Source organism: Meriones unguiculatus, chromosome 18 (assembly GCF_030254825.1).
Source record: "Meriones unguiculatus strain TT.TT164.6M chromosome 18, Bangor_MerUng_6.1, whole genome shotgun sequence".
NCBI lineage: Eukaryota > Metazoa > Chordata > Mammalia > Rodentia > Muridae > Meriones > Meriones unguiculatus.
The window spans coordinates 76,872,382-76,896,845 of NC_083365.1; the positions used below are offsets into that span (position 1 = coordinate 76,872,382).

Below are 24,464 nucleotides of genomic sequence, written 5' to 3' on the forward strand. Positions count from 1 at the left end.
CAGACTGAACACTGTAAAGGCTGAGGTCAGAAGTGCAGTAGTCACAGACCACCACCTGGCCTAGTTTACAGTGGTGCTTTCTCTGTGTTCTATCTGCATGGTGGCAAAGGGAGTGAACATATTTCTAGGTCTCCTCTGCTCAGGCAGGCTGGGCTTAGCAATGAGTTAGCTGACCAGGCTTTTGCCCCTAGACCAGTGGTTCTCAACCTGTGGGTCACAACCCTTTGGGAGGTTGCTTATCAGATATCCTGCATACCAGATGTTTATAGTATGATTCCTAACAGTAGTAAAATTAGCTACGAAGTAGCAGTGAAAATTATTTTAAGGTTGGGGGGTCACCACATGAAAAACTGTATTCAGGGGTCGCAGCATTAGGAAGGTTGAGAACCACAGTGGTTAAGTGTCTGATATGCAGATGGCTTAGGCAGCTCCTGTAAAAGGGTCTTCAACACCCCCTCAAGAGGTCATGAGCAACAGGCTGAGAACCACTGCTCTGGATGATCTAATTTTGCTCTGGCTTATGCAGGGGTTGGAGGGCTGGATCTTAGGGACCACAGAGCTTTTAAGCCGTGCATGTCAAAACTTTCCTCATTGAACTCAGTAGATGCAATTCTAGACACTAGAAAGGGTTGCCTCTAATCAGGTCAGGGAAAAAAAAATCCCTTTAAAATTCCTGTGCTCCAGGAAGCGTAAGATTCTCAAGAGAGAGAGGTTGAAATGAAGGTACGGAAAGTAGTTTTGAAAGGTAGGTGGCAGATCCCTAGTCAGAAACAATTCTTCTCGAATGTGGCTCCTTCTCACGGTGCACTTGGAAAAGACCCTGGTTTCTCTGCCATGTCTGTCTACACTTGCTCTGTGGACATGATACAGCTATCCATCCAGACTTCTCATTCCTGGGGAGGCTGAGAATGAGAAAGGCCATGATCTGGCCATTCTACCTGCTTGAAAGGTCGTGTGCTTATCTTTAACTCCCAGAGGAAATAAAGCGTATGAGGCACTGTAGAACAATCATCACCTTCCTACCCTTTGTGTTAACAGCATGGGCTAACAGATGCAGAATGAAGAATCAGGGGCCAATGACACTGTGGTTAAGCCTCAACTCAGAGATGTTCGAATTCTTATCTGATTACCCCATTCCCTGAAGAAGACATCAGTGTGTCATTAAACTTATGAGAAGTGAGCCCAGTCATGAAGATGAATGTGTATGATCTGTATATGGTCAGGACATACCTGTTGTATGAAGCTTGCGTGCATTTCACGGCAGCACAAAACAGACAAAGGGGAGTTGTCTAATCAATCACCCAAGAGGAGGTGAATTAGCTAAGTCCCTCCATGAAAAGACAAAAAAAAGTACTTCAGAAATAATAAAACAGAATTCCTGACTGAAGTCATTTACTCTGTTGGTAACAATCTGGGAGATTGAACTGATTTTTGTTAGCTTAGAAATCAGCAAGAAATTAGCAACCAACTTGATCCGTTTAACTGAAATGGCTGTAAAAACAAAAACTGCCAGAGAACAATCTAACAATGTAAGGCAGTCCCTCACCATTGTGGCTGGACAGGGAAGGGGCCCAGCGGCAGAGTAACAGCTTCTCAAAACACCTGCAAACCTCCTTCAATTCATTAGGACAGCCAGTTCTGTGTATAAAAAATAGCCTACTTTCCCCAAACCTGAGTCACTGCAGGAGTCAGGCCGGCCAATGCCAATGACTCTGCTGTGCGTCATGCTCATGGTTGCCAAGTTGACACAGAAATGGATCCATTCACCTTTTCAGAGCTTTCTACAGGTTTTGTAATGCATGGGCTGTCTCTACCCTTCCACTCAGCCCAGCTGCAGTGAGCTCACCACCACACAACACAGGCAGGGCACCTGACAGCTTCAGCCACAGCTTCCTCTCTCAAGTTCAGATTCTGCTGGCTGGAAAAGGCTGCTCCTGCAAACAAACATCCAAATCCAATGTGTCACTTGGGGTTGTGACCCTTTCAGCTGTCTACTTGGGAGAGCAGGTTTTCCACACTGATAACAACAGGCAAAACGACCTCACCATGTGCTCTATGTAGATAACACAGGAGACCAAACTTCTCCAGCAAATCAGAGAATCCAGTCGGAGTTACAAGGAGCTGTGGACTGCCTCCTGTAAACCAGGAGTAAAGTTTTGAATCTAGTGCCCACAGTACAAAGACTTTCTCCTTTTAAGTGGCTGTAGCCTGTCTCGGTGCCCTGCCTCTGGCCTTGGTGCTAGGAAAAGGAACAATTGAATTGGGTCACTCCAGTACACCGGCAGACAGCAATATACTCTGAGGCGGTGGTTCTCAACCTGCCTAACGTTGCGATCCTTTAGAACAGTTCATGTTGTGGTGACCCCAGCCATAAATTTATTTTCATTGCTACTTAGTAACCGTAATATTCCTACTGATATGAATCATAATGTAAATATCTGATATGCAGGATATCTAACATGCGACCCCCGTCAGATAATTGGTTGGCCCACAAAGGGGTCTCAACCCTTCAAGATTGAGAACCGCTGCTCTGAGGCATAATGCTCACAGCAGCCAGACGCATTCCCAAGGGCCACAGGAAACAGGTGGGATGGAAAAACTAAAACAAAGCTAGTAGCCGTGAGAGTTCCTGTCTCCTCTACACCCTTCCAGTGAGAGATGTGGCACTACCAGCTTTTGCCACTTAACTTTAAATCTCAGAGGGAAAGGAAGGATGCTGAAGGGAACACAGATGGTCACATTCCTGGACCTTCAGATAGTTTCCTATAATGAGCATTCACTGAGAATCCAGGGAAGCGCAGGAAGTTCAGAGTAAGAGCGCGGAACATTACCTACCGCGCAAGTGGCATATTTCTGTGAGCTTACCTGACAGCGACCACCATCATAAAGTCCAGAGTCCATGACAATGCAGCAAGTAGTCTAGCCACTGATGATCAAGGAAGGGACTATAAAGTTTTCAGGATGACTCTACCTTTGATGCTCTGGGTCATTTGTGACATAAACTTAGCTTCTTTTGAGATAGCAGAGGACGGATGCATGAGCTGGCTTTAAAATCAGTATGGGTTAGCTTTTTATTGCTGTAACAAATACCTAAGATGCTGAACTTAATACAGGGGAAAGCTTTTTTATTGTGTTCAGAGGTCTCAGTGTATTGATTCACCAGCCCTGTTGTCCTAAGCCTGTGACGTCACATCACAATGCAGTGTATGGAAGAGCAGGGCCATTCACTTGATGGCCAGGAGTTAAGAGAGCCCCAGTCCCCATTAAGAACGCATTACTCATTTCCCAATGAGTAACCCAACACATAATTCCAAGGCCACCTCTTAAGGACTGCAGCGCTTCCCCACAGTGCTAGGGAGAGCCTTTAACACCCTGGCCTTGGGGTTACCAAAGCACAGCAGTAACTGCAGGGTTATGTAGTACATTGTTAAGATCTGGGGACCACTGGGTCCCACAATATAAGTCAGAGGCAAGATAAGAAAAGACAAAATCAGAAGACACAATGAACTAAACGCTATGACCAGAGAACTAAAAACTGAACAGCAGTGACAGCTGCCCAGATGACAAACAGCTACCCGTATTCCTCTGGGAGTCTTTCCACCTAGAATGAGCCCACAAAATTGCTTGCTGGGGTAAGAACTCTAGCTTTGCCTTACATCCATGCCTACCACACCCCAAACTACCCTCCAGAATAGACACTGAGGGTGAGAAATAGTCAGCATATATTTTTAGAATTTCTTCTATCTAGGGGCTAAAGAGATGGCTCAGCGGTTAAGAGCACTGAATGCTCTTCCAGAGGAGCCAGGTTCAATTCCCAGCACCCAACTAACAACTGTCTGTAACTCTAAACTCTGACAGCCTCACCCAGGTATACATGTAAGCAAAACACCAATGCACATAAAATAAAAATATTTTAAAAATCTATCTTGAAAGAGATTTAAACTGAGAGAGTAGTAGACAGGCTGAAGTACCTCTTGACGAGAATGACAAAGATGCATTGACCTATAAAAAGTCATTTAATGTACATTCCAGATGGCCAATACAAGCTGGTTAGACAATTAGCCCTTGAAGACTTTTTATAGTCATATAAAAATGTTCTGCCTCGTTAAAAAAATTTTTAGTCTAACAAAAACATATCCGTCAGTGAATGGGCTTCCATTTTTTTCCATTTGCATGTTTCAAAGGTAATTAAAAATGCATATATATGCATCTCTGAGCTGTCCACTAGCTAATCAGCTTTGGCAACACACTGCACAGAGGTATACTACCACTGGTTTCAGATATTAGGTTAGCTTTAAGCTTACTGGCTATTCCAACAACTGGCGGCAGCTTGGAACCCAGTCCCTGGAAAGCATTTGTAGGATTAACTACCCGTTTCCCTGACACCTTGTCTATGGTGAGAGGTCGTGGGGCATACTTGCTAATCCAAGGGTGTCTTAATGCTTGAGCTGGGGTGAGGCGGGCAGCGGGGTCCCACTGAAGGCATCTTTTCAGAAACTCTATGAACAAGTAGTCATCACAGCCCTTCAGTGCTGTTGCCCAGTCTTTGCTGCCTGGGGGGTCCCGCTTCTTACCCCTGCGTGAGCGACCCCCAACAAGCACAACCCTCCCGTCTGCCTGAGTAGTCATGGAGCAGTAGCGAGGCAAGCCCTTGGAGTTAATGAAGTACTTGGCACGTTTGGATTGCTCCAGAAGTTTTGGTGGTGGCATCCCTAGCAACTCCATCATGCAAGCCAACTGGTCTCCTTCGTCTTCTCCGGGGAACAGAGGCTGTCCTGTCAGAAGTTCTGCAAGGATGCAACCGAAACTCCATATGTCAATCGGCGTGCTGTAGCGGCACCCCAGGATGATCTCTGGGGCTCTGTAGAAGCGAGACTGGATATATGTGTAGAGCTTCTGATACTCAAAACAGCTGGACCCAAAGTCAATGACCTTGGTTGCACTGCGTCCATGATGTTTCAGGAGAATGTTTTCTGGCTTCAGGTCACAATGAATGATCTTGTTCTTATGGAGAGCGTCCAAGGACTGCAAGATGGACTGCGCAAACTTTCGAACCAACTGGACGCTGAAACCCTGAAATTTGTTTTTTTTAATGAGCTCATACAGGTCTATGCTTAGCAACTCAAAGGCCATGCACACGTGGTTCCGGAAGGTGAAACTTTCTAGCATGTGGATAACATTCATGCTGCCAGTTTTATCCTGCTTTTTAAGGTGCTCCAAAATCCGGATCTCCTCAGCTGCCTGGCGATGAAAGCGCTTCTCATTACGCACCATTTTTAGGGCCACGTACTGTCGAAGTTTGTGATCATAGACACGGGCTACCTGTCCAAAACTCCCCTTGCCAATAATTTTCAGTACCTCATAGCGGTAAGCTAGATGGTCTCGAGGTACATGAATATAGGCCCCATCTGCATCGTCGTATCCCCCATTATTGGGACCACCAATAACTCCTTGCCGCTTTTTGGCATTTGGACCCACAAAGTAGATTTCTGGGTAACTGGTGATCTCCAGCTTCTCATAGGCAGTAAGGAGGTGTTTGTACTGCTTCAGGGCTTGCTCAGGAGTCAGCGGCAGCACTTTAAGTGATTTGGATGTACTGCTGGATTTCACTGGGTTCAGGATCTCTGAACTTTTCCCCTGAGAAACAGGAGGAGAGGACTTTTCGGCGTTGTTGATGCCATCTGACTGAAGAATATTGCATCTTCGGTTTCCAAATTCTTGAAACAGCTGTTCTACCTTCATCTCACTTCCATTCGAGAAGTGCTGAGTAGGATCTCTTGTTAATGGCTCAGTGGTAATCTACAAAGAGAAACACACTTACTGTTAACAGCACCAGAAACACTAGGAAGGCAAAGGGGCCTTCTCTCTGACTGAACAATACCAACACACTTCAGTCACATTTATTTTAAAGTTAAAAAACCCAAACAGAGGACTGGAGAGATAGCTCAGTGGTAAGAAAGCTTGCTATACAAGACTGAGGACTTGGGCTGGAGAGATGGTTTAGGGGTTAAGAGCACTGGCTGCTTTTCTAAAGGTCCTGAGTTCAATTCCCAGCAACCACATGGTGGCTCACAACCATCTGTAATGGGATCTGGTGCCTTCTTCTTGCCTGCAGTGTATATACAGTACAACACTGTATACATAATAATAAATCTTAAAAAAAAATGAGGACTTGAGTTCAGATTCTAGCACCTATGTAAGAAGTTGCCTGTAACCCCAGTGCTGTGGGGACAGAGACAGAAAGCCAGACTAGCTATAGATTCAGTGAGAGACCCTATCTCAAAAGGAATATGGAGGAGAATGTTAGAGCAGCACAGGCGACATTCTCCTCTGACCTCTCAAAGTGTATGTATGAGGCTCACACACTCATAGGCATGCATACATATATATGCACATACAAATACATCATATACATATACCATGCATGCGTACAGAGAGACAGACAGAGACAGGCGTGGGAAAGAGAGAGGAGAGGGGAGAGAGGGAGGAGAGGGAGAGGAGAGAGAGGAAGAGAGAAAGAGAGAACAAAGCTCCAAACAGGAAATAAAAAAGCAACAATCCCTGGAGATGCATTTCATCAACCCTTGGATTCTCTGGACACACCCACACCAGTCCCTACATGTGGCCAGCTTTGTTCAAGACAGGGTGACATTTTTACTGCCCTTCAATAGGCTACATTCCTTCTCTTAAAACTTTGAACTGAGACTCCTTCAGTTTCTCCCCACCTATTCATATCCTATATGCCTTCAGAACCGAATCTAAGTCTTCTCTCTATAGTGCCGTACTAATTAGTCTAACACTGTTACTATACTTACTGTTTCTTGGGGGAAGGAGGGCATGTGTCCTGACACACGTGGAGGTCACAGAACATTTTCCAGATCTCTCCTTCTACTATATGGCTCCTAGGGACTGGGAATGTTTGCTAGTAAGAGCCTTTACCCACAGAGCCAGCCCATTTGTAGAAATGAAAAACCAGAAGAGTAGCCTGGCAGTTGTGATGCATGCCTTTATAATCCCAGCACTCAGGAGGCAGAGGCAGGCAGATCTCTGTAAGTTCCAGGCCAGCCTGGTCTACAGAGTGAGTTGTGAGTTCTAGGATAGCCAGGGCTACACAGAGAAACCCTATTTTGAAAAACCAAAAGGAAGAAAGAAAGACCAAAAATGAGTTCCCCCTTTCCATCTACCAGAATATCTACTATTTACTACTTGGCCTCTAGACTAAAACACAAGTCCTTTTTTTTTTTTTTTTTTTTTTTTGTAGACCAGGCTAGCCTTGAACTCACAGAAATCCATCTGCCTCTGCTTCCCAAAGTGCTGGGATTATAGGTGTGTGCCACTTAGGAGCTGGAGAGATGGCTCAGTGGTTAAGAGCACTGTCTCCTTTTCCTAGAGGTCCTGAGTTCACTTCCCAGCAACCACATGGTGGCTTACAACCATCTATAATGGGGTGTGATGCTCTCTACTAACTTTCAGATGTACATGCAGACAGATCATTCATAAAGAAAAAAATAAGAATAAGTTTAGTCTATCTAAAAAGCTGAGCTAAGCAAAGAATAGTGGCTTGGCTTTAGTTAAATGAACATCTGTATGCAACTCATTTTTTTTTAAACTCATTTACTATATAATTTTAATACACCTAAATATTCAATGCTAAACTCTTTGGAATACATTCTAGAAATATACAAAGTCAGAAGGACTGTGCTCGGGCCTGGGCTGCACCACTTAAAGCTCTATGACCTGGGATTTTTACTTGAACCTTTCATAACTTCTGTTTCTTGGTGGATAATAGCTACTTGCAGCACACTGTGGGAATCAAAACATGAAAGGCTCTCACAAACTATAGAACATATTTAAAACAGCAGCTACCACTATGTAAAATCCTCAGAATGTGACTGAGCCCTGCCCCAACCCCACCCCACCCCACCCCATACTCTCTCTCCCTTTCCCTTGCTGATTTTCTCTCCTTCCAGTGGAGGCTTCTTCTATATTACAGGTTCCCTCTACTGAATGTCTAGCTAAGCATCTGCCCAAAGAAGGGCCCAGCAACTGAAACTCTTAACCCACTTTCTGCCTCTCATTGAGCCTACCTTCTGCTTGCTATGCAATTTAATGTTACCTTTCCAGAGATATTCAGACTTTAACATAGAATCATGCCTTAATGAAAGGAATGACTCTCTAGGAGTCATCACCACAATACTGACGGGACAAATATCTGTGGTCCTGGAGACCCAGGAAATTTCTCTGCCTAAAGAAAGGCTGCACTGCCTCTAGAGGCCTCCACTTCTGTGTGTGATAAAGATAGGGTCTCTGCCACTGCAGGTTACCAAGAATAAATACTTAGCAGAGCTCTTATCTCCACAGAGTTATTTTAACAAAACTAGGAATGTCATTGGGATCTCCTGACTCCCAGTTTTTCCTTACATTGAGCCTCACCTGCATTCTGGGCAAATTAAGTCCTACTTTACCATCAAGAATTTCACAAGACATATCTACATTTCATATCAACGTCCCTGGGAATGTAAACAAGGCTGACCTGTCCTTGCTCTGCAATTCTTCTGTAGGTACCATCTTCATCTCCTCCTTTGGCCTCACCTGTACCAGCTAGGCTCTCTCATCACCCTGTTCACATACTCTTTGGGATACAAGTAATGTCCTTCCTGAAGTGTGGCTTGTAGGACAATGCACAGTTCAAATGTAGTCCACTACAGATGATCAAATTTCAGATCTCCAACAAACTGGGGGAAGCCCATCAAGGATTTTTCCACACAGGGAGGGGACTGTTTTCTTATCATGCTTCCCTTTCTTATAAATCTCAAATCCTGACACGAATCATTTATATGTCAAGTCTTCTGTCCTATTAAAACAACAACAACAAAAAACAACATTCCTTTTTTTTTTTTAAATCAATCTACAGTTGTGGTGGTTTGAATGAAAATGGCCCCCACAGGCACCTAAGGAGTGGCATTGTTAGGAGGTGTGGCCTTGTTGGAGGAAGTGTGTCACTGGGGGTGGGCTTTGCAGTTTCAGATGCTCAAACCAGGCCCAGTATCACGGTCTCTTCCTGCTGCATGTGGATTCAGACGTAGGACTCTCAGCTCCTTCAGCACCATGCTCCTGTGTGCATCCATGCTTCCTGCCATGACAATAATGAGCTAAACCTCTGAAACTATAAGCCAACCCCAATTAAATGTTTTCTGTTATAAGAGTTGTCAAGATCAGTGTCTCTTCACAGCAATAGAGACTTTAACTAAGATAATAGTATTCATATATAAGATGTTAATAGTTATAAAATATTGTATCTTTGTAGTCTAGGGTTATAACCATGATAATCAGAAAGGTATACAAGCCAGGTAGTGGTGGTGTACACTTTTAATCCTAGCACTTGGGAGGCAGAGGTAGGCGGACCTCTAAGATGCCAGCCTGGTCTATAAAATGAGTTCCAGGACAGCCAGGCTATGCAGAGAAACCCTGTCTCAAAGAAACAAACAAACAAAACAACAACAAAAATGACAGAAAAAGAAAGGTACACAATGGACTCAACCAAATATTTTGTTAGCAGTTATGTACAAGACACAAATCAAGCGAAGGTTAACATGTTTTATTTCTTAAGAATGCTTAGCATACAACATTAATGAGAAAAGCAGAGTGTTTTAAATAAAATGTTGCTGATTAACTGAGTCATTAAAGTTGTTAGGAAATTAAGAATGAATAATCTTCTAATCCAGATATTAAAACCTACCCTTGGGAGCAGAGGGTGTACCTCAGTTGGTAAATAATTTGCCTAGCATGCATGAGGTCGTGGGTTCAATATCCACACAGCACTGCAAACAAACAAACAAACAAACAAACAAAAACAAAACTACTACCTTCTACCAGCTCCTGACCTTAAATCTCTTCAAGGAAGATTCAGTTCAATAAAAGCCTTTAGCCTGACAATTTACAGCTTAGATGAGCACGTGAAAGTACCATGAAAAGCTCTGCGGCTGGGTGTTCAAAGACTAATGGGCACTCTGGATGGCATCATAGCACTATGGGCTGTACATGCCCCCAGGGAGTCAAAAAGCATGTTTCCAGCAAAGTTTGCAAATAGCAGGGGCTGGGGGGACGGGGCAGTGGCTAAAGTGTTTGCATGATGAACAGAGTTCAAAGCTTAGAACCCGTGTCGGCATTGGGTGGGCATAGGATCCACCTCTAATTCCAGCTTCACAAGGCAGAAACAGCAAGCTGGCTGGCAAGACTAGTCATTTTCTGAGAGCTCTTGATCAAAAGATCCTGCCTCCCAAAATAAGACAGAAGAGCACACATGTATATTACACACACAAGAAAATTGTTAAGTGAGAAAAACAAAACAAACAAAAAACCTTGCAATGTCATGTTGGATCAGAATCTAAAATCTTAGGGTTTCCCCATAACTATTACTCTGAACAACATGCAGTAAGAAGTTAACTTGATCCTGAAATACAACTTGAGTGACAAACTGGATAGAGATCCGCAAGGCCCAACTTTGACTTAAAAGTTAAATGAGGTTTGTACCAGATGCTCAACTGCAGGAAGTTTTTAATGCAGTGTTGTGCTGACTGACAGCAGGGAGCCAGGACATACAATGGTCACCACAGAGATGGTTCTGGGTTTCTCAGAGGTGTTCAGAAACCACAGAAATAAACTCACAGGGATGGAAAGAACTCCCACGGTGCTCCAGAAGAGGTCAAAAATAGTCTGACCAGAGTTCCAAATATTTTTAGACCATGCTTTGTAATATTTAGCCTTGAAAGTGGTAAAGGGGCTTGCCACCAAGTCTGGAAAAAATGTGTAAGATGTGTGTGCGCGTGTACACACACACACACACACCACAAAATGTGCACAATAAATGCAATATTTTGAAAGTAAAATGAGGAACAAATAAAGGTTGCAATCGGAACCATGAAAGTGACAAGTGCAAAGCATCAACTCAGCTAGTCAGAAGGCTCATTAGGCAACACACTGTAGCACATTCTAAAGTCACAGACAGCATCTCCTTGCCTTGGAACTTGTCCAGACTCTGCTCTACTATTTTAATATGCCCTCAGACTGTGAATTCATCTCATTACTACCTTAAACAAAACAGTGGCAAAAGCTAAGGGTCTGGAGTTCCTAAAAGGATTTGACCCGATAGGACTACAGGGGAAGGCTGAGCTGATTGTGAATTCTGACATTCTTTTCCCCTGTTGCTTCTGTTAAAGGAGCTTTTGTAGTACTCTATGTATGTCATCTGCTCTAAAAAGAAAAATCCCCTAAACAGAGGCATCATATGTACCCCAGTAGAAATTATAAGGAGAGGGGGGACCTCAAATCAAAACTGTCCCCAAAAGCCCAACTCAAACTACAGGAACTGTTTTTCCCAAATCAGGAGAAATCAAACACAAACCAAGCAGGGCACACTGGCATACCCATTTACTACCAGCAGTTTGTAGACACTGGCAGGTGCATCTCTGAGTTTAAATACCAGCCTGGCCTATACAGAGTTCCAGGCCAGCCAGGACTACATACTAAGACTCTACCAAAACAAAGAAACAATAAGAAACCCCTCAAAATAAAGCCCCCAAACAAACAAACAATTCACAACAACAAAAGGAAGCCTGTGCTGCCAGCGATACAGAACTGTACCTAAGCATTAAGAAGCCCTACCTCTTTCTCAAGACAATCTTACAAAAGCATCACTTCCTTTACTTACATTTAGTCTTCTGGAGACAGGTGCTTCAGAGGGATTGCAGAGTGTGTTTGAACAGGGTGGGCACTTGGTTTCATCTATCATCATGAAGGTATCATAGACACCATCCCCCAACCTAGAAGAAAGGGTTACAGATAAAACCGGTTACTAACTAAACAAAATGAGCTTGCATTTTCAAAACATCCCAGGCCTTAACTGTTTCTTATCCCCTTCTGACAACGCACACAAACACAACAGGCAGTAGGTGGAGGATCCCAACCTTTCTTTTCCATCTTTAAATTTTTTTTTTTTGAGAGACAGGGTCTCTTCCATAGCCCTGGCTGTTCTGGAACTCACTGGTCTCAAACTCACACAGCTCTACCCACCTCCACCCATGCACCACCATGCCGGTCTCCTTTTTCTTTTTAAAGGAAGGAAAATATTTCCAGACTCAAACTTTAAAATAGTTACAACAAACTGGTGTGGTGGCATACTCCTTTAATCCCAGCACTCTGGAGGCAGAGGCAGGTGGATTTCTGTGAGTTCAAGGCAAGCCTGGTCTACAGAGTGAGTTCCAGGACAGCCAGAGCTACATAATAAAGTGACCCTGTCTCTAACAAACAAACAAATAAGTAAGCAAGCAAAATAATTACAACAAATCTTACTTTCTGAATGTTGTTCAAAAAGTGAGGGGTCATCAATTAACATACTACTTGAAAATGAAGAGTAATTTGAGTAGGAAACCTAAAATCAGAAGGGAATAGACATGACAGAGGTATTTGTTTTTTCCAAGTCTTTGAGACCTGTATTCTAATTTCAGTTCTACCTGGCTGTGCTGCCTTCCCCTCTTTAAGCTGCCTTTAAATGGGAAGAGAAGGTTCAGTCTACACTCTCTAAAAGATCTTTTAGGGCTGTCTTCTCTTCATTTCCTTATGTACCTACTTACAGCTAACCTGGAAGGGGGGGGGGGGAATGCAGGCTACAGGAACCCGATGCTGTAAATTACAAAATGTACCCACTCTCTCTTTGGTTCCCACTTCCTTTCCTGGTAGATGGGGGGGGGATGTTTAAACATGCTAAAGGAGTGCGGATGGAGGCTGTTTTTACACTGTGGATCCCCCACTGAGAAGGCACACAAACAATGGGCAGGATTTACTAAATCCACAATATGGCCTTAAATAATGCATTTTATCTGCTACCGAGACTATGGGTTTCCCGGTCATACACGTCAGCATTTCACGCTGTCATCTCAGATGATACACTACGAACACAACCATGACTAGGTAACATTTTTCATTGTCTTAAAAATATATATCTTGGATTATTTCAGTCACTTTTGAGATCTAACTTATTAAATTAGTTCTGGAGTTTAACAGAAGTATTAAAGGAATAAAAGGGGGAGGGCTTAAACACACACACACACACACACACACAAACCGCAATATCTTCTAAAAAAGAACATGTTGACGTTTCGATAACAGAAGCCAATTTTTCTGGATGGGACTGGCCTCTGCCACAGCACGATGAAACACACAAGGACCAGCACCGCATCTGCAGAGTAACAGCCAGGCACGGAGGACCCAAGAGGGTTTCCTTAGCCAGGGCTCCGTTTGAAAAAGGGAACCCTCACAAGCCAGATGGTGAGCAAGATCCCGGGGCTCAGGTCCCCCACCCCAGGGGCAGGACGCGCTCGGCGGACTCCCGGAGCAACAGGGCGCGGTTCACAGGTCTGGCGCACAGGTCCCAGCCCGGGCTCCGCTCCCCCGAGGCCCCGCCGCCCGCACGCCCGCCCTCCCCCGCCCTTCCCGCTCGATGCGCTGATGGACAGGCAGCCCAGACCCGCAAGGACCTCGCTCCCATCCGGGCGCCGTTACCTCCGCTGCTGCGGCGGGAGCCCGGCTCCCGGCAGCGCCGCGTCCTTCCTCCCGCGTTCGCAGGCTGCGCCTCCCATCGCGAGCTCGCCCCGCGGGCACAGCGGCGGCGGTTGGCCGGGACAGTCGCCTCTAACACCGCACCTCCTGGCTCCGCTACAAGCCGCGATTCCGCTCTCAGCTCGCGCCGTCCGCAAGGAGACCGCGCGGGAGCGGCCGCGTCGCCTAGCAACCCCGCACGCCTCGCGGCGCCTGCGCAGCGCCGCCGAAGAAGGGGCGGGGAGGAGGTGAAGCGAGGGGCGGGCATTGCTTACGGTAGCGCTTTCACATACTTTTTGCAGAAGAGTAAACTGAGGCCAAAGAAGCTGTGCTTCTTCGTACACGTCTAGCAGTGAAACCAAGCCAGGGAGTATCAGCAGCGCAGGCTTCCTGCTCAGCAGACCCCTTGGGAAGTTCTGCTCAACTTTAATGTGTGAAAGCGTACCTCACACTTTCTGAAAAGTTCAGTGTGTTAAGCCTACTTCGATAGTTGGAATGGAAGTGAAAAGGAAGGCGGTTAAGCCACAGAAGAGGTGGTGGTTGTGTTGTGCGTGGTACCCTAAGACTTCCAAATGCTGCAAAATAGTAGGTCTATTAGACCCACCAGAAAAGCCAAAGGTTCTTTCGCACGTCTGACGGGCACGCCACCTAGTGTACGCTGGAAGTTATTTCAAAGAGCAAAATTTCCAACCAAGGCCCCTTCCTGTGTTCCCAGAAGTCAGTCTCTGTTCTCGTCTCTGAAGATCCACACCCTCTTTACAGCTAAGAATCTGTCCATTTAGAACACTTTACTTTCTTTTGATCAGTGTTGCTTTAGCCACTCTGTGATATAAGTAAAAAATGTTTTCTTCCATGATGACCTTTTTACAAGTTTCTAAATAGCTTTTTCTGTCTGCCTCCCCTTCACCCACAACGACTGTAGTCTTGCTTTCCATAAGGGGATTTTGTTTGGGCTCTTTGAATCGTTTGTTTCAAGACAGAGTTCCATGGCAACAAAAGGCGCCTCCAAGCTCCAAGATTACAGCATTCTACTAAAGGATCCTGCCCTTAGGACTTCTGAGAGGTGAACTCCTCAGACTACTCCGGGAAAGAGGTGAATGGGACTTGCCTACACATGTTTGGTCCCTCGCTGTGAATTACTGTACCTTCCCTTCTGTCTTTATGACATATCTTCCAGAGGCAAGCTGATGACTGTCTACTCTGCTTCTTAGCCCTAAGGGTTGGGGAGTGGCCACCTTTTTCATTAGCGGGTTATTTCCATGGTCAAGGGAGGGAGAATTTCTTGAGGGCGCTAGACTTCATGACTTTCTGATCTTGGTGACCGAAGTACATTTCAGTATTTCTTCAAAGAACCAGTATTGTAACAACAACCACATCCTCACTAAGCAACTGCCCTGTGCCGTCCAGCTCTTGAGAAGGTGCATTAACTGTAGTTCCACATCATTTCAGCAGCACATATACAAAAATTAAAACAAGACAATAAGAAAATATGGCTTTTGTGCAAGGTTAAAGTGTTTCATATTTTCACATGTGGGAAATATATTTGACAAGTGTTAAATAAAAGTACATGAAGGTTGTAGGACAAAGTTTTGATGGAATAAGGAGTAGGAGGAGGGATTTTGGTTGGATATGATCAGATACAATGAATAGGGGCTGGAGAGATGGTTCAGTGGTTAAAGCATACTAGCTGCTCTTGCAGACTACTGGGTTTGAGTCCCAACACCCTCATGGCAGTTTATGACCATCCATAACTCTAGTTCCAGGAGGTCTGATGCCCTCTTCTGACATCTGAGAGTACTAGGCACACATGTACTGCACTGATATACACTCATATACATCATAAGATGAATCTAAAATTATATTTTAAAGATACATTGGATACATGTATGAATTTACTGAATAATAAATTAAAATATTTTAAATAAAGAGTGGTTCAAAATCATTATCTCTCTCTGAAAATATAAAACAAGAATTCTACCATGTACTAGCCAAGTCATCTGAGATGTCTTCCTGCCTTATGAAGCCAGGTCTAGTATACAGGAAAACTAAAGCGCCTGTAATAAATGTTTTCAATGCAACTATCCCAGGATCTTAGGGAAAAAAAAAATACAGGAACCTGGACTGTTGCTCAATAGTACAATATCTGCACAGCACACAGGAGGCTCTGCTTTAGATTTCCAGTACCACTGAGAGACCAAAGAATTAAAAATTGGGTTTTTTTGGGTTATTGGATTAAAGTTTAAAGCACAAACATGAACAAAGGCCAGACAGGTAGAGACCCATCCAGCCACCTGTGGCAAGGAACCAGCCTATTGCATTCTTTCCTGCACACTAGATATACAGTTGCTAGGAAACCAAAGCAGATCGCCCCTCTCCCCTAGACAGTCAAACAAGGGAAACCAGACCATTAACAGTTTGGGGGCCTTCCTGCAGCCAAACAGTTTAAAACGCAACATCTGCTTTTGTGTTTCAATCAATACATGCTTGTCAGGCAGGAATTCTCCTGCCTGGGCTGAGAGGGACTGGGACCTTTAAATCACCCACTTACCCTGAGCACGGAGCTCTACTTTCAACAGCTGCGTCGGTGAGGGTGTAAGCCCAAGCTCTAGCTTGTAACAAAAAGATCCTCATGCGTTTTAAAATGGACTTGACTCCTGGCAGTCTTTTGGAGTCTCCTGAATCGGGCACAACATACTTGGGGGCTCGTCTGGGATCCCCAAGCCCCCCCCCACCCCCAGGACCCCTGAGCCACAGGATTGGAACCCTGGGTAAGTGCTTTTGTCTTGGCCAAGTTCTGTGTCTCTGTTCTGTCATTCTGTGTATTTTTGAGATCTCAAGGTGGTACACAGTGGGTGTCCAGGGAGCAGTTGCATAGATAGTACACTAGCTGATTAATTGACAGATCACGGACACATTGCTATGGAGGATAGGGCTTCCCAACAGCACTTTGAGGGACACAGGGTCCCAAGTCTGTTTGATAAACCAAGAAGAAAGTGGGTCACTCTCACAGAGACAGGAAGTGCTGTCAACATACTAGTTTTGGGTTCTTACCCACTCACCTGGCAGAATCTGTTGTTTGGCTTTGTGTTTTGTCTGTCTGTCTGGTGGTGGTAACTGTTCTCATTTCTTTGGATGAGACTCAGATGACATATAACGTGGGACAGACTCCTTCTAAACTCCTAGACTTAATTGTTGCTCAGTCAGGGAGGTACCAAGGGATGACTACAGTATGTGGAACTCCAGGCTTGGCACCTCTGCCACTGCTCTCTGGTCTCTGGTCTGGCAGAATGACAGGCTGATGTAGTTGGGTGGAGTCTGACTGTGGGGCAGACCACCCCTAATGGAACAGGATGGAGGGCCCATCGAGAGACAGGCCACTGTTCTAAGTTTTGGTTTTTTTTCTTTTTCTTTCTTTCTTTTTGTGCACATTGTACCTGTACATTGTTTTCTTGTGTTGTTCTTTTATGGGTTTGTTTGCTTATGATGGTCTCAGTAGGCAGGTGACCAAACAGCTATGCAACCGTGGTGATTTTGCCTGCCCCATGCTCCCAGAGCTACAAGCTGGAGCACCTCTGGTCGTTGGTGGGAGCATGCCTCAAGGTGGAACAGGTAGAGAACAGCCAAGGGGAGGGAGGGAGGGCTGCACGAGCTTGCCCAGCCTGATGGCACCAAGTGCTTGAAATTACAGCTAGATGGAGTAAGAAAAGTTTTGTCTGTTTGGTTAAATGTATGTATGGCCATTACATGTTTATTTATGACTGATCATAAATTGTTAATACACTCTTATGTCTTGGTTATAAATTAACAGTTATTGGATATGTTTAAAGGTTCAAACTCTTGTTTAGAACATATATGTGTTTACATATGTTTGTAAGATTTATAGAAGCACAGATGTTTTTAAATAGCAACCATGTGGCCTGTCATGTGATATGACTCTGCCGTCTTGAAACTGCCATGTAGTGTGGGGCAAGGCAAAGAAAAAAATTACCTCTTAGTTGTAATTCATTTTGTTTATCATCCTATTTTTTTTTAGACTAAGAAGACAAGTCTAATTTTAAATTGGTATTGATTTTAGAGATTGAATTGTTTATACTAGTAAAAATTGGCTTTGATTTTAAAACTATGGTTATGCTCTCTGATTTCACTCCTAAAAAGGGTACTTTATTTTGATATTGCAAAAGTAGATTTCTTCTAAGAATGTGCTTAAGGCTATGAAACATTTAAAAGGCTATGAAACATTTAAAAGTTTATCGGGTATTTCATAATAACATCTTTATGGAATATATATATATATATTTCAAGGTTGTAGTTTTGCAGCATGCTGTATGTGTGATTCAACCCTGGTTTGTGAAGGTCTATTCATATTAACAGGCTGACTTGAAGTATGTGCCTGGCTGCCAGTTCCTGAGTGAATGGATTAATGCTGTTTCTTTCTGGCCGATAGGTTTAGTATTGCCAGAATAGTTCAAGTACAGTTTAAAAATGTTCTAGACTAGTCTGTTATGCAGTTAGTTCTAAAAGTTATCTGATTACAATGTTAAAAATTGGATATGGGAAGCTGTAAATGTTCCACAGTGCTATATATACCAGGGGAGGCAGCAACAACATCAGTGACACCTAATGACTATGTTTTAAATTGCTGGCCACAGCCTGTAACAACATGTGGCTAGTCACAATGTTGGTTCAGGGATAGAGAGGGTGGAACTATGGTTTTACTGCCATCTTTGCTGAGGGCTGCCAGCTGTGTTTAGTTCCCTGTTTAGTGCTAAGTAAAACTTTTGTCCTTTAAGCTTTTTGCTGTTCAGTCTTAATAATACAATATGGTAGGATCAGCAAGATTTGCCAGCCCCTCTATGAACTGTATCTGATTAAAAGTTTTGCTTTGATTTTAGTTCAGAAATATATTTAAAGTTATGCTAATGACTGTAGTTGGTTGCAAGATTGAGCTTTACCTAGTCTCATGTTTATGTTTTCAAGGTTAAGCTAGGATGGGTAATACGAAGTTTGCCTATTAGATCTATTTGAAATAGATATGGTCCTAAAACACTTATCTAAGGAATATGCCAGAATTAGAGATCATAACGTTTGGTTTTATAATAAGCAGTTTAGAGCAGATAACTAAAGATAGATGAAGAGTAACTCATATGCTGGCCCTCAAGCTTGTCAGAGATCTATGGAATATGGCATTTTACCATGTGTAAGCTTATTGTGACACAAAGTCCCAAAAACCTGGCAGTAGCAACCCAAGGTCTCTGAGAAGATTTGGGCACAACAACAGATGACTTTGACTCTGGATTGTGGTATGCTAACCACTGGGCAAGACTGCCCCAACTGGCCTACCGCTAGGACCCAGCTTAAACTGTGGCCAAAGCTGTGAACAGCTGGAGACTGATTGTTTCACATTGCTGAAGACAAGGTGAGATCAGTCTCTCATGTTCTTTTTTCCACAGAAACAGTCTCTCATATTCTGTGCCTGATAGCCAGACTGCCTCTGCTCATCATGCCATAAGACCACAGAAGCAAGGGTCAACTGCCTAGGTAGTGGACTGAATAGTCATCTCTGTCATTTTGATTGGTACATAGATTCATTTAGTTATAATTTACCCTTCTCAGTGTGATCTCTGATCACACTGATGGCTAAGCTAAGCTAATGGTAGCTTTGCAGCTAAAGAGCAGACAATCAGATCCACTGTTCATCGGTCAATTCATTAGCTAGTAAGAACTACTAGGTACTAGATCTTTTATTTAGAAAAGCAAAGAGGTTTGTCTTGATCATAGGCTTCATGTTAACTGCCTGTGTCTTACAGTGAATAACTGGATGGAAATATGTAAACTTTATATAAGGTTTGAGGATATGAAAGTTTAAGTTACAAGGATATAAAAAAATTGAGAGCTTCAAAGTTGGTAAATACAAGAAAGATTGGAGGGTCTAAGTAGGTATTTTAAGGTATGTGAAAGTAAGTTGTAATGATATAAGAAAGTAATTTAAGGCATATTAAAAATGGCAGATATTTTAGATTTCTCCCCCCTCTCTGCTATTTTTGTGCTTATGTTCTTTTAAGAGTTCAGAAGGTCAGAGTATTGACATTGTTAGTAGAGTTCTGATAAGCTGATGGAGCACTGACTGCTTATTATCCAGTCAAAAGCTTGAGATTTTAATTTCCTTTTGTTTGTCTTCTGGAGATAGACTTAAAGGTACATCTCATCATGCTAAAGATATCTGTCTAATGTATATATCTCTGACCCAGTTAATGATATGAATTTACTCCTGCTGTCTTGTAGACACCTGCTAACTGCTTTTTCTAAATAATGGATCTCAATACAATAGTGATACTAATATACTTCCTTTTGTAAACTAAAATTCATATGAGTTTCAGGAAACCAAAGTCATGGGTTTGGATCTGTCATAGCTCAAACCCCAGATGAGTTTTTTCCTTGGTGTTGGGATTCCTCACTTTCTCCATTTACTAGACAAATTTCAACTTCTGTCTCTAGTCTGAATTTGTATCAGCAAATTTTCACCTGGCTGACAGACTCTATTTGGGGATCAGCTATGGACTGCAAGCTGAAATCTGGACTTGTTTAAAGTTGAAGTAAAGGGGCTCTAGAGGTGGCTCAGTGGTTAAGAGCACTGTCTGTTCTTCAGAAGGACCTGGGTTCAATTCCCAGCACCCACATGGCAGCTCACAACTGTCTATAACTCCAGTCCCAAGTGTCTGACACTGTCACACTAATGCACATAAAATAAAATTAAAAAAATATATTTTAAAAAAGATGTTTAAAAAAAAGTTGAAGTAAACCAGTCCAGCCTATGTGAGGGCTTCCTGTCTCTTCAACTGTATAGCTAATTAGATTGTGCTCTGTTACCTAGCTTTTGACTAGCCTTTCAGCCTTCCTGAGTCCTGAATATCTCCGTCCCAATGTCAGCCTGAAGAAATTACAGAAGATAGAGGTTCATCGGACTTTATCCTACCAAACAGGCTGAAATGCTTAGTCAAAAGGGGCTCCCTGACATTAGCTATTATGTTGGGGACCTGCTTAGCTAGAGTAAGAACTAGTATTGCAGCACTGGAAGTACAAAGCCAGAATTATAACAACTTAAAGGCAGATATTGATTCAGTGCCTTGAGAACTCAATCACCCATTTAGTGATAGAATGTTGATTCCCTGGCAGAAGTAGTGTTGCAAAACTGAAGGGGCTTGGATCTGTTGTTTTTACAGCAGGTGGGCTGTGTGCAGCCCTTAGAGAGGAATGTTGGTATAATGTTCTTTTGGAATGTAGACACTTTACCCTTGTTCATTCAAATGCTGATTTCTCTCCCCCACTCTCTGGTTTCAATCCAGACATTGCATTGTGGTATTTATTCTAAGGATCACCTGTCTCAACTTTGTGTTAACAGGCCAAAATAAAGCAACTAGCCACAGTGTGAGCAAGGGAAAGGAAGCAGGAAGAGAGGGAGGAGCCAGAGGACAGGAAGCAGTGGGAGGCAGAGGCTGGGAGAACAGAGGCAGGAGAGAGATCTTGGAACGATGTGGAGAGATGGACTGGACCCAATATATCACTAAAATTATGTATAATGTGGGAAATCTAAATGCCAGGAAACTGTGAAGGCTTGGAGGTTTAGGATGGACTAACTGTTGCTCAGAATTATGTTCTAGGTTAATTAAATAAATCCCTGTCTCTGTGTGATGATTTGGGTATACAGCTGTTTAAGACTAACAGCAGCGTTACCAGAAGATATATCAATAGTAAATATTAATCGATACAACAGAGGAATGATTAGAAAATCCTTAGTAAAAATAACAAAAAGCGTGGAGAGATGCTGGAAAGAGAGAGAAGATTCCAGAGGATGGTTTAAATCCTGGTATGATAGTTCTCCTTGGTATATATATTACCCATATATCCACCCTGATGAGACCCCTACTCATTTTGATTTTTACTTTGGGCCTTGTATTTTAAATCCCTTGATGGCTTACATGAAGGAATGCTTGGGAGTGATACAGTTAATGGTACTTAGATCCCATTATGGAAAGGTAAATATGGAGGACAGCAGGGGTCATATCTGGAAGATCAATTATTTGGTCTTCAAATGATCATGGGAAGGGGGGAATGAGAAACCAAAGAATTAAAAATTAGTTTTTTGGGTTATTGGATTAAAGTTTAAAGCACAAACCTGAACAAAGGCCAGACAGGTGGAGACCCATCCAGCCACCTGTGGCAAGGAACCAGCCTATTGCATTCTTTCCTGCCCACTAGAGATACAGTTGCTAGGAAACCAGCCTAGATCGCCCCTCTCCCCTAGGACAGTCAAACAAGGGAAACCAGACCATAAATGGTTTGGGGGCCTTCCTACAGCCAATAAGTTTAAAATGCAACATCTGCTTTTGTGTTTCAACCAATACATGCTTGCCAGGCAGGAATTCTCCTGCTTTGGGAGGGCTGGGAGGGACTGGGAGCTTTAACTCACCCACCTATCCTGAGAACTGGGCTCTACTTTCAACTGCTGCTTCAGTAAGGGTGTAAGCCCAAGCTCTAGCTTGTAATAAAAAGATTCTCATGTGTTTTGCAACGGACTTGACTTCTGGTGGTCTTTTGGTATCTCGTGAATCAGGCACAACACCACAAAATTGAATAAAACAAGTGTACATTCAGTAAATGACCACAGCATTTTCAGGGGGGCATTAAAATGCCCTTGCAATCACTCAGTTGTAATTTTTTTTATTAAAAAGCTGTTGGTTTAGGTTGAAATCATTTTGTTGCTATGAGTTTCTTTGTAGTGGAATATACTGTGATGCATGATGATACATTTATCACAAAACTAAATGTATGTTTAAAATAAGCCGTTCATTAAAAACCTGTGAATATACCACAACTTCTTTATCCCTTCTTCCGTTGATCGACATCTAGGTTGTTTCCAGTTTCTGGCTATTATGAATAAAGCCGCTATGAACATAGTTGAGCAAGTGTCCTTGTATGGTGGAGCATCTTTTGGGTATATGCCCAGGAGTGGTATAGCTGGGTCTTGAGGTAGAACTATTCCTAATTTTCCAAGAAAGCACCAGATTGATTTCCAAAGTAGTTGTACAAGTTTGCACTCCCATGAGCAATGGAGGAGTGTTCCCCTTCCTCTACATCCTTGCTAGTGTGTGTTGTCACTTGAGTTTTTAATCTTAGCCATTCTGACCGGTGTAAGATGAAATCTTAGAGTCATTTTGATTTTTATCTCTCTGATGACTAAGGATGTTGAACATTTCTTCAAGTGCTTCTCAGCCATTCAGTATTCCTCTGTTGTGAATTCTCAGTTTAGCTCTGTACCCCATTTTTCAATTAGATGTCCCTCAACCAAAGAATGGATAAGAAATTGTGGTACATTTACACAATAGAATACTACACAGCTATTAAAAATAAGGAAATCATGAAATCTTCAGGCAAATGGATGGAACTAGAAAATATCATCCTAAGTGAGGTAACCCAGATCCAGAAAGATACACAGGATATATACTCAGTTATAAGCAGATATTAAACCTAGAGTACAGGTTAATACTATAAGCCACAGACCCCAAGTAAAAAGTAACAAGGAGGGCCCATGGGGCAGGGGGGGTGCCGGAATATAACACAGAAGGGGAAATAGCATAGACAACAGAAGTGGATGAAGAGAGGGGACTGGGCAGGAGATGGAATGGGGAGGGAAAGAATTGTGGGGATCAGATGTGGGGAGAATGGGGGTGGGAGGTGAGAGGGATGGGAACAAGAAGGGAAACTGAGAGGGCATCTCTTTGACAATCTGGAAGCCTGCTACAGGGTAGGCTCCTGGGCGGATATGGGTGTGACTCTAGCTGAGACTCCTAACAGGGGGGTACATGGAAACTAAAGTGACCACCTCTTAGCCAGTCAGGGCTAGTGGAGGGAGAGGAACAACACATAAAACTCTTGATCCAAAAATTAGCCCACCTACAAGAAGTGCAGAGATAAAGAGGGGACAGAGATTGAGGGAAAGTCCAACCAACAATTGCCCAAACCTGAGACCCACCCCATGATAGACAGCCAGGCCCTGACACTATTTTTTTTAAGATTTAATTTTATTATGTATGCAATGTTCTGCCTGCATGTACACCTGAACACCAGAAGAGGGCACCAGATCTCATCATAGGTGGTTGTGAGCCACCATGTGGTTGCTGGGAATCGAACTCAGGACCTCTGGAAGAAGTGCTCTTAACCTCTGAGCCATCTCTCCAGCCCTGCCCCTGACACTATTAATGATGATCTGCTATGCTTGCAGATAGGAGCCCAACATGACTGTCATTCAGGAGGCTCCACCTAGTAGCAGATGGAGACAGATATTGGGACTTGCAGCCAAGCATGGAGTGGAGCTCTGGGATTCTGTGGAAGTGTTGGGTGAAAGATGGAAGGACCTTTAGGGGGCAGGAACCTCACAAGAAGACCAACAGAGACAACTAACCCAGACTCATGGGGGCTTATAGATACTGAGACATCAATTAAGGAGCATGCATGGTCTGGATGTAGGCCCCCTGTACATATGAGGCCAATAGATGACTTGGTCTTCATGTTGGTCTCCTGGCCAGTTGTGGGGAGGGGGATCTGTTTCTAACATGGACTCTATTGCCTGCTTTTGGATCACTTCTCCCTGGCAAGGCTGCCTTTCCTGGCCTCAGTGGGAGAGGATATGCTCAGTCCTGATGCGACTTGATGTGCTGGGGAAGGTTAACTAAAGGGGGCTCCTCTTTCTGGAGGAAAAGGGAGAGGGGAAGGTGCTGGGGGAGGCTTGGAGGAGAGGAGGGGGAGAGCACCCTTGGGATGTAAAGTAAATAAACTTAAATAAAATAAATATTAAAACAACAACAAACAAA

At 43.5% G+C, this 24,464-nt stretch overlaps 1 protein-coding gene across 1 annotated transcript; it reads right to left on the reverse strand.

Annotated features, from left to right (window-relative positions):
- Positions 1–3,997: 3,997 nt before the first annotated feature.
- Positions 3,998–13,788, reverse strand: Dyrk3 (dual specificity tyrosine phosphorylation regulated kinase 3). Its single transcript, XM_021640099.2, has 3 exons — positions 13,561–13,788; positions 11,711–11,822; positions 3,998–5,799 (listed from the first exon to the last, which is right to left on the reverse strand). Exons 1-3 carry the CDS (start codon positions 13,635–13,637, stop codon positions 4,225–4,227), a joined length of 1,764 nt encoding a protein of 587 aa, XP_021495774.1. The 5' UTR covers positions 13,638–13,788; the 3' UTR covers positions 3,998–4,224.
- Positions 13,789–24,464: the final 10,676 nt, after the last annotated feature.

What these genes read in the sequence shown, in the direction of transcription:
- Dyrk3 (XM_021640099.2), bottom strand. Translation starts at nt 13,637, where the DNA reads ATGGGAGGCGCAGCCTGCGAACGCGGGAGGAAGGACGCGGCGCTGCCG. An exon ending in CTCCCGCCGCAGCAGCGGAG is followed by an intron (nt 11,823 to 13,560) that starts GTAACGGCGCCC and finishes CCTTTCTTCTAG; the next exon opens with GTTGGGGGATGGTGTCTATG. An exon ending in CTGTCTCCAGAAGACTAAAT is followed by an intron (nt 5,800 to 11,710) that starts GTAAGTAAAGGA and finishes TTCTCTTTGTAG; the next exon opens with ATTACCACTGAGCCATTAAC.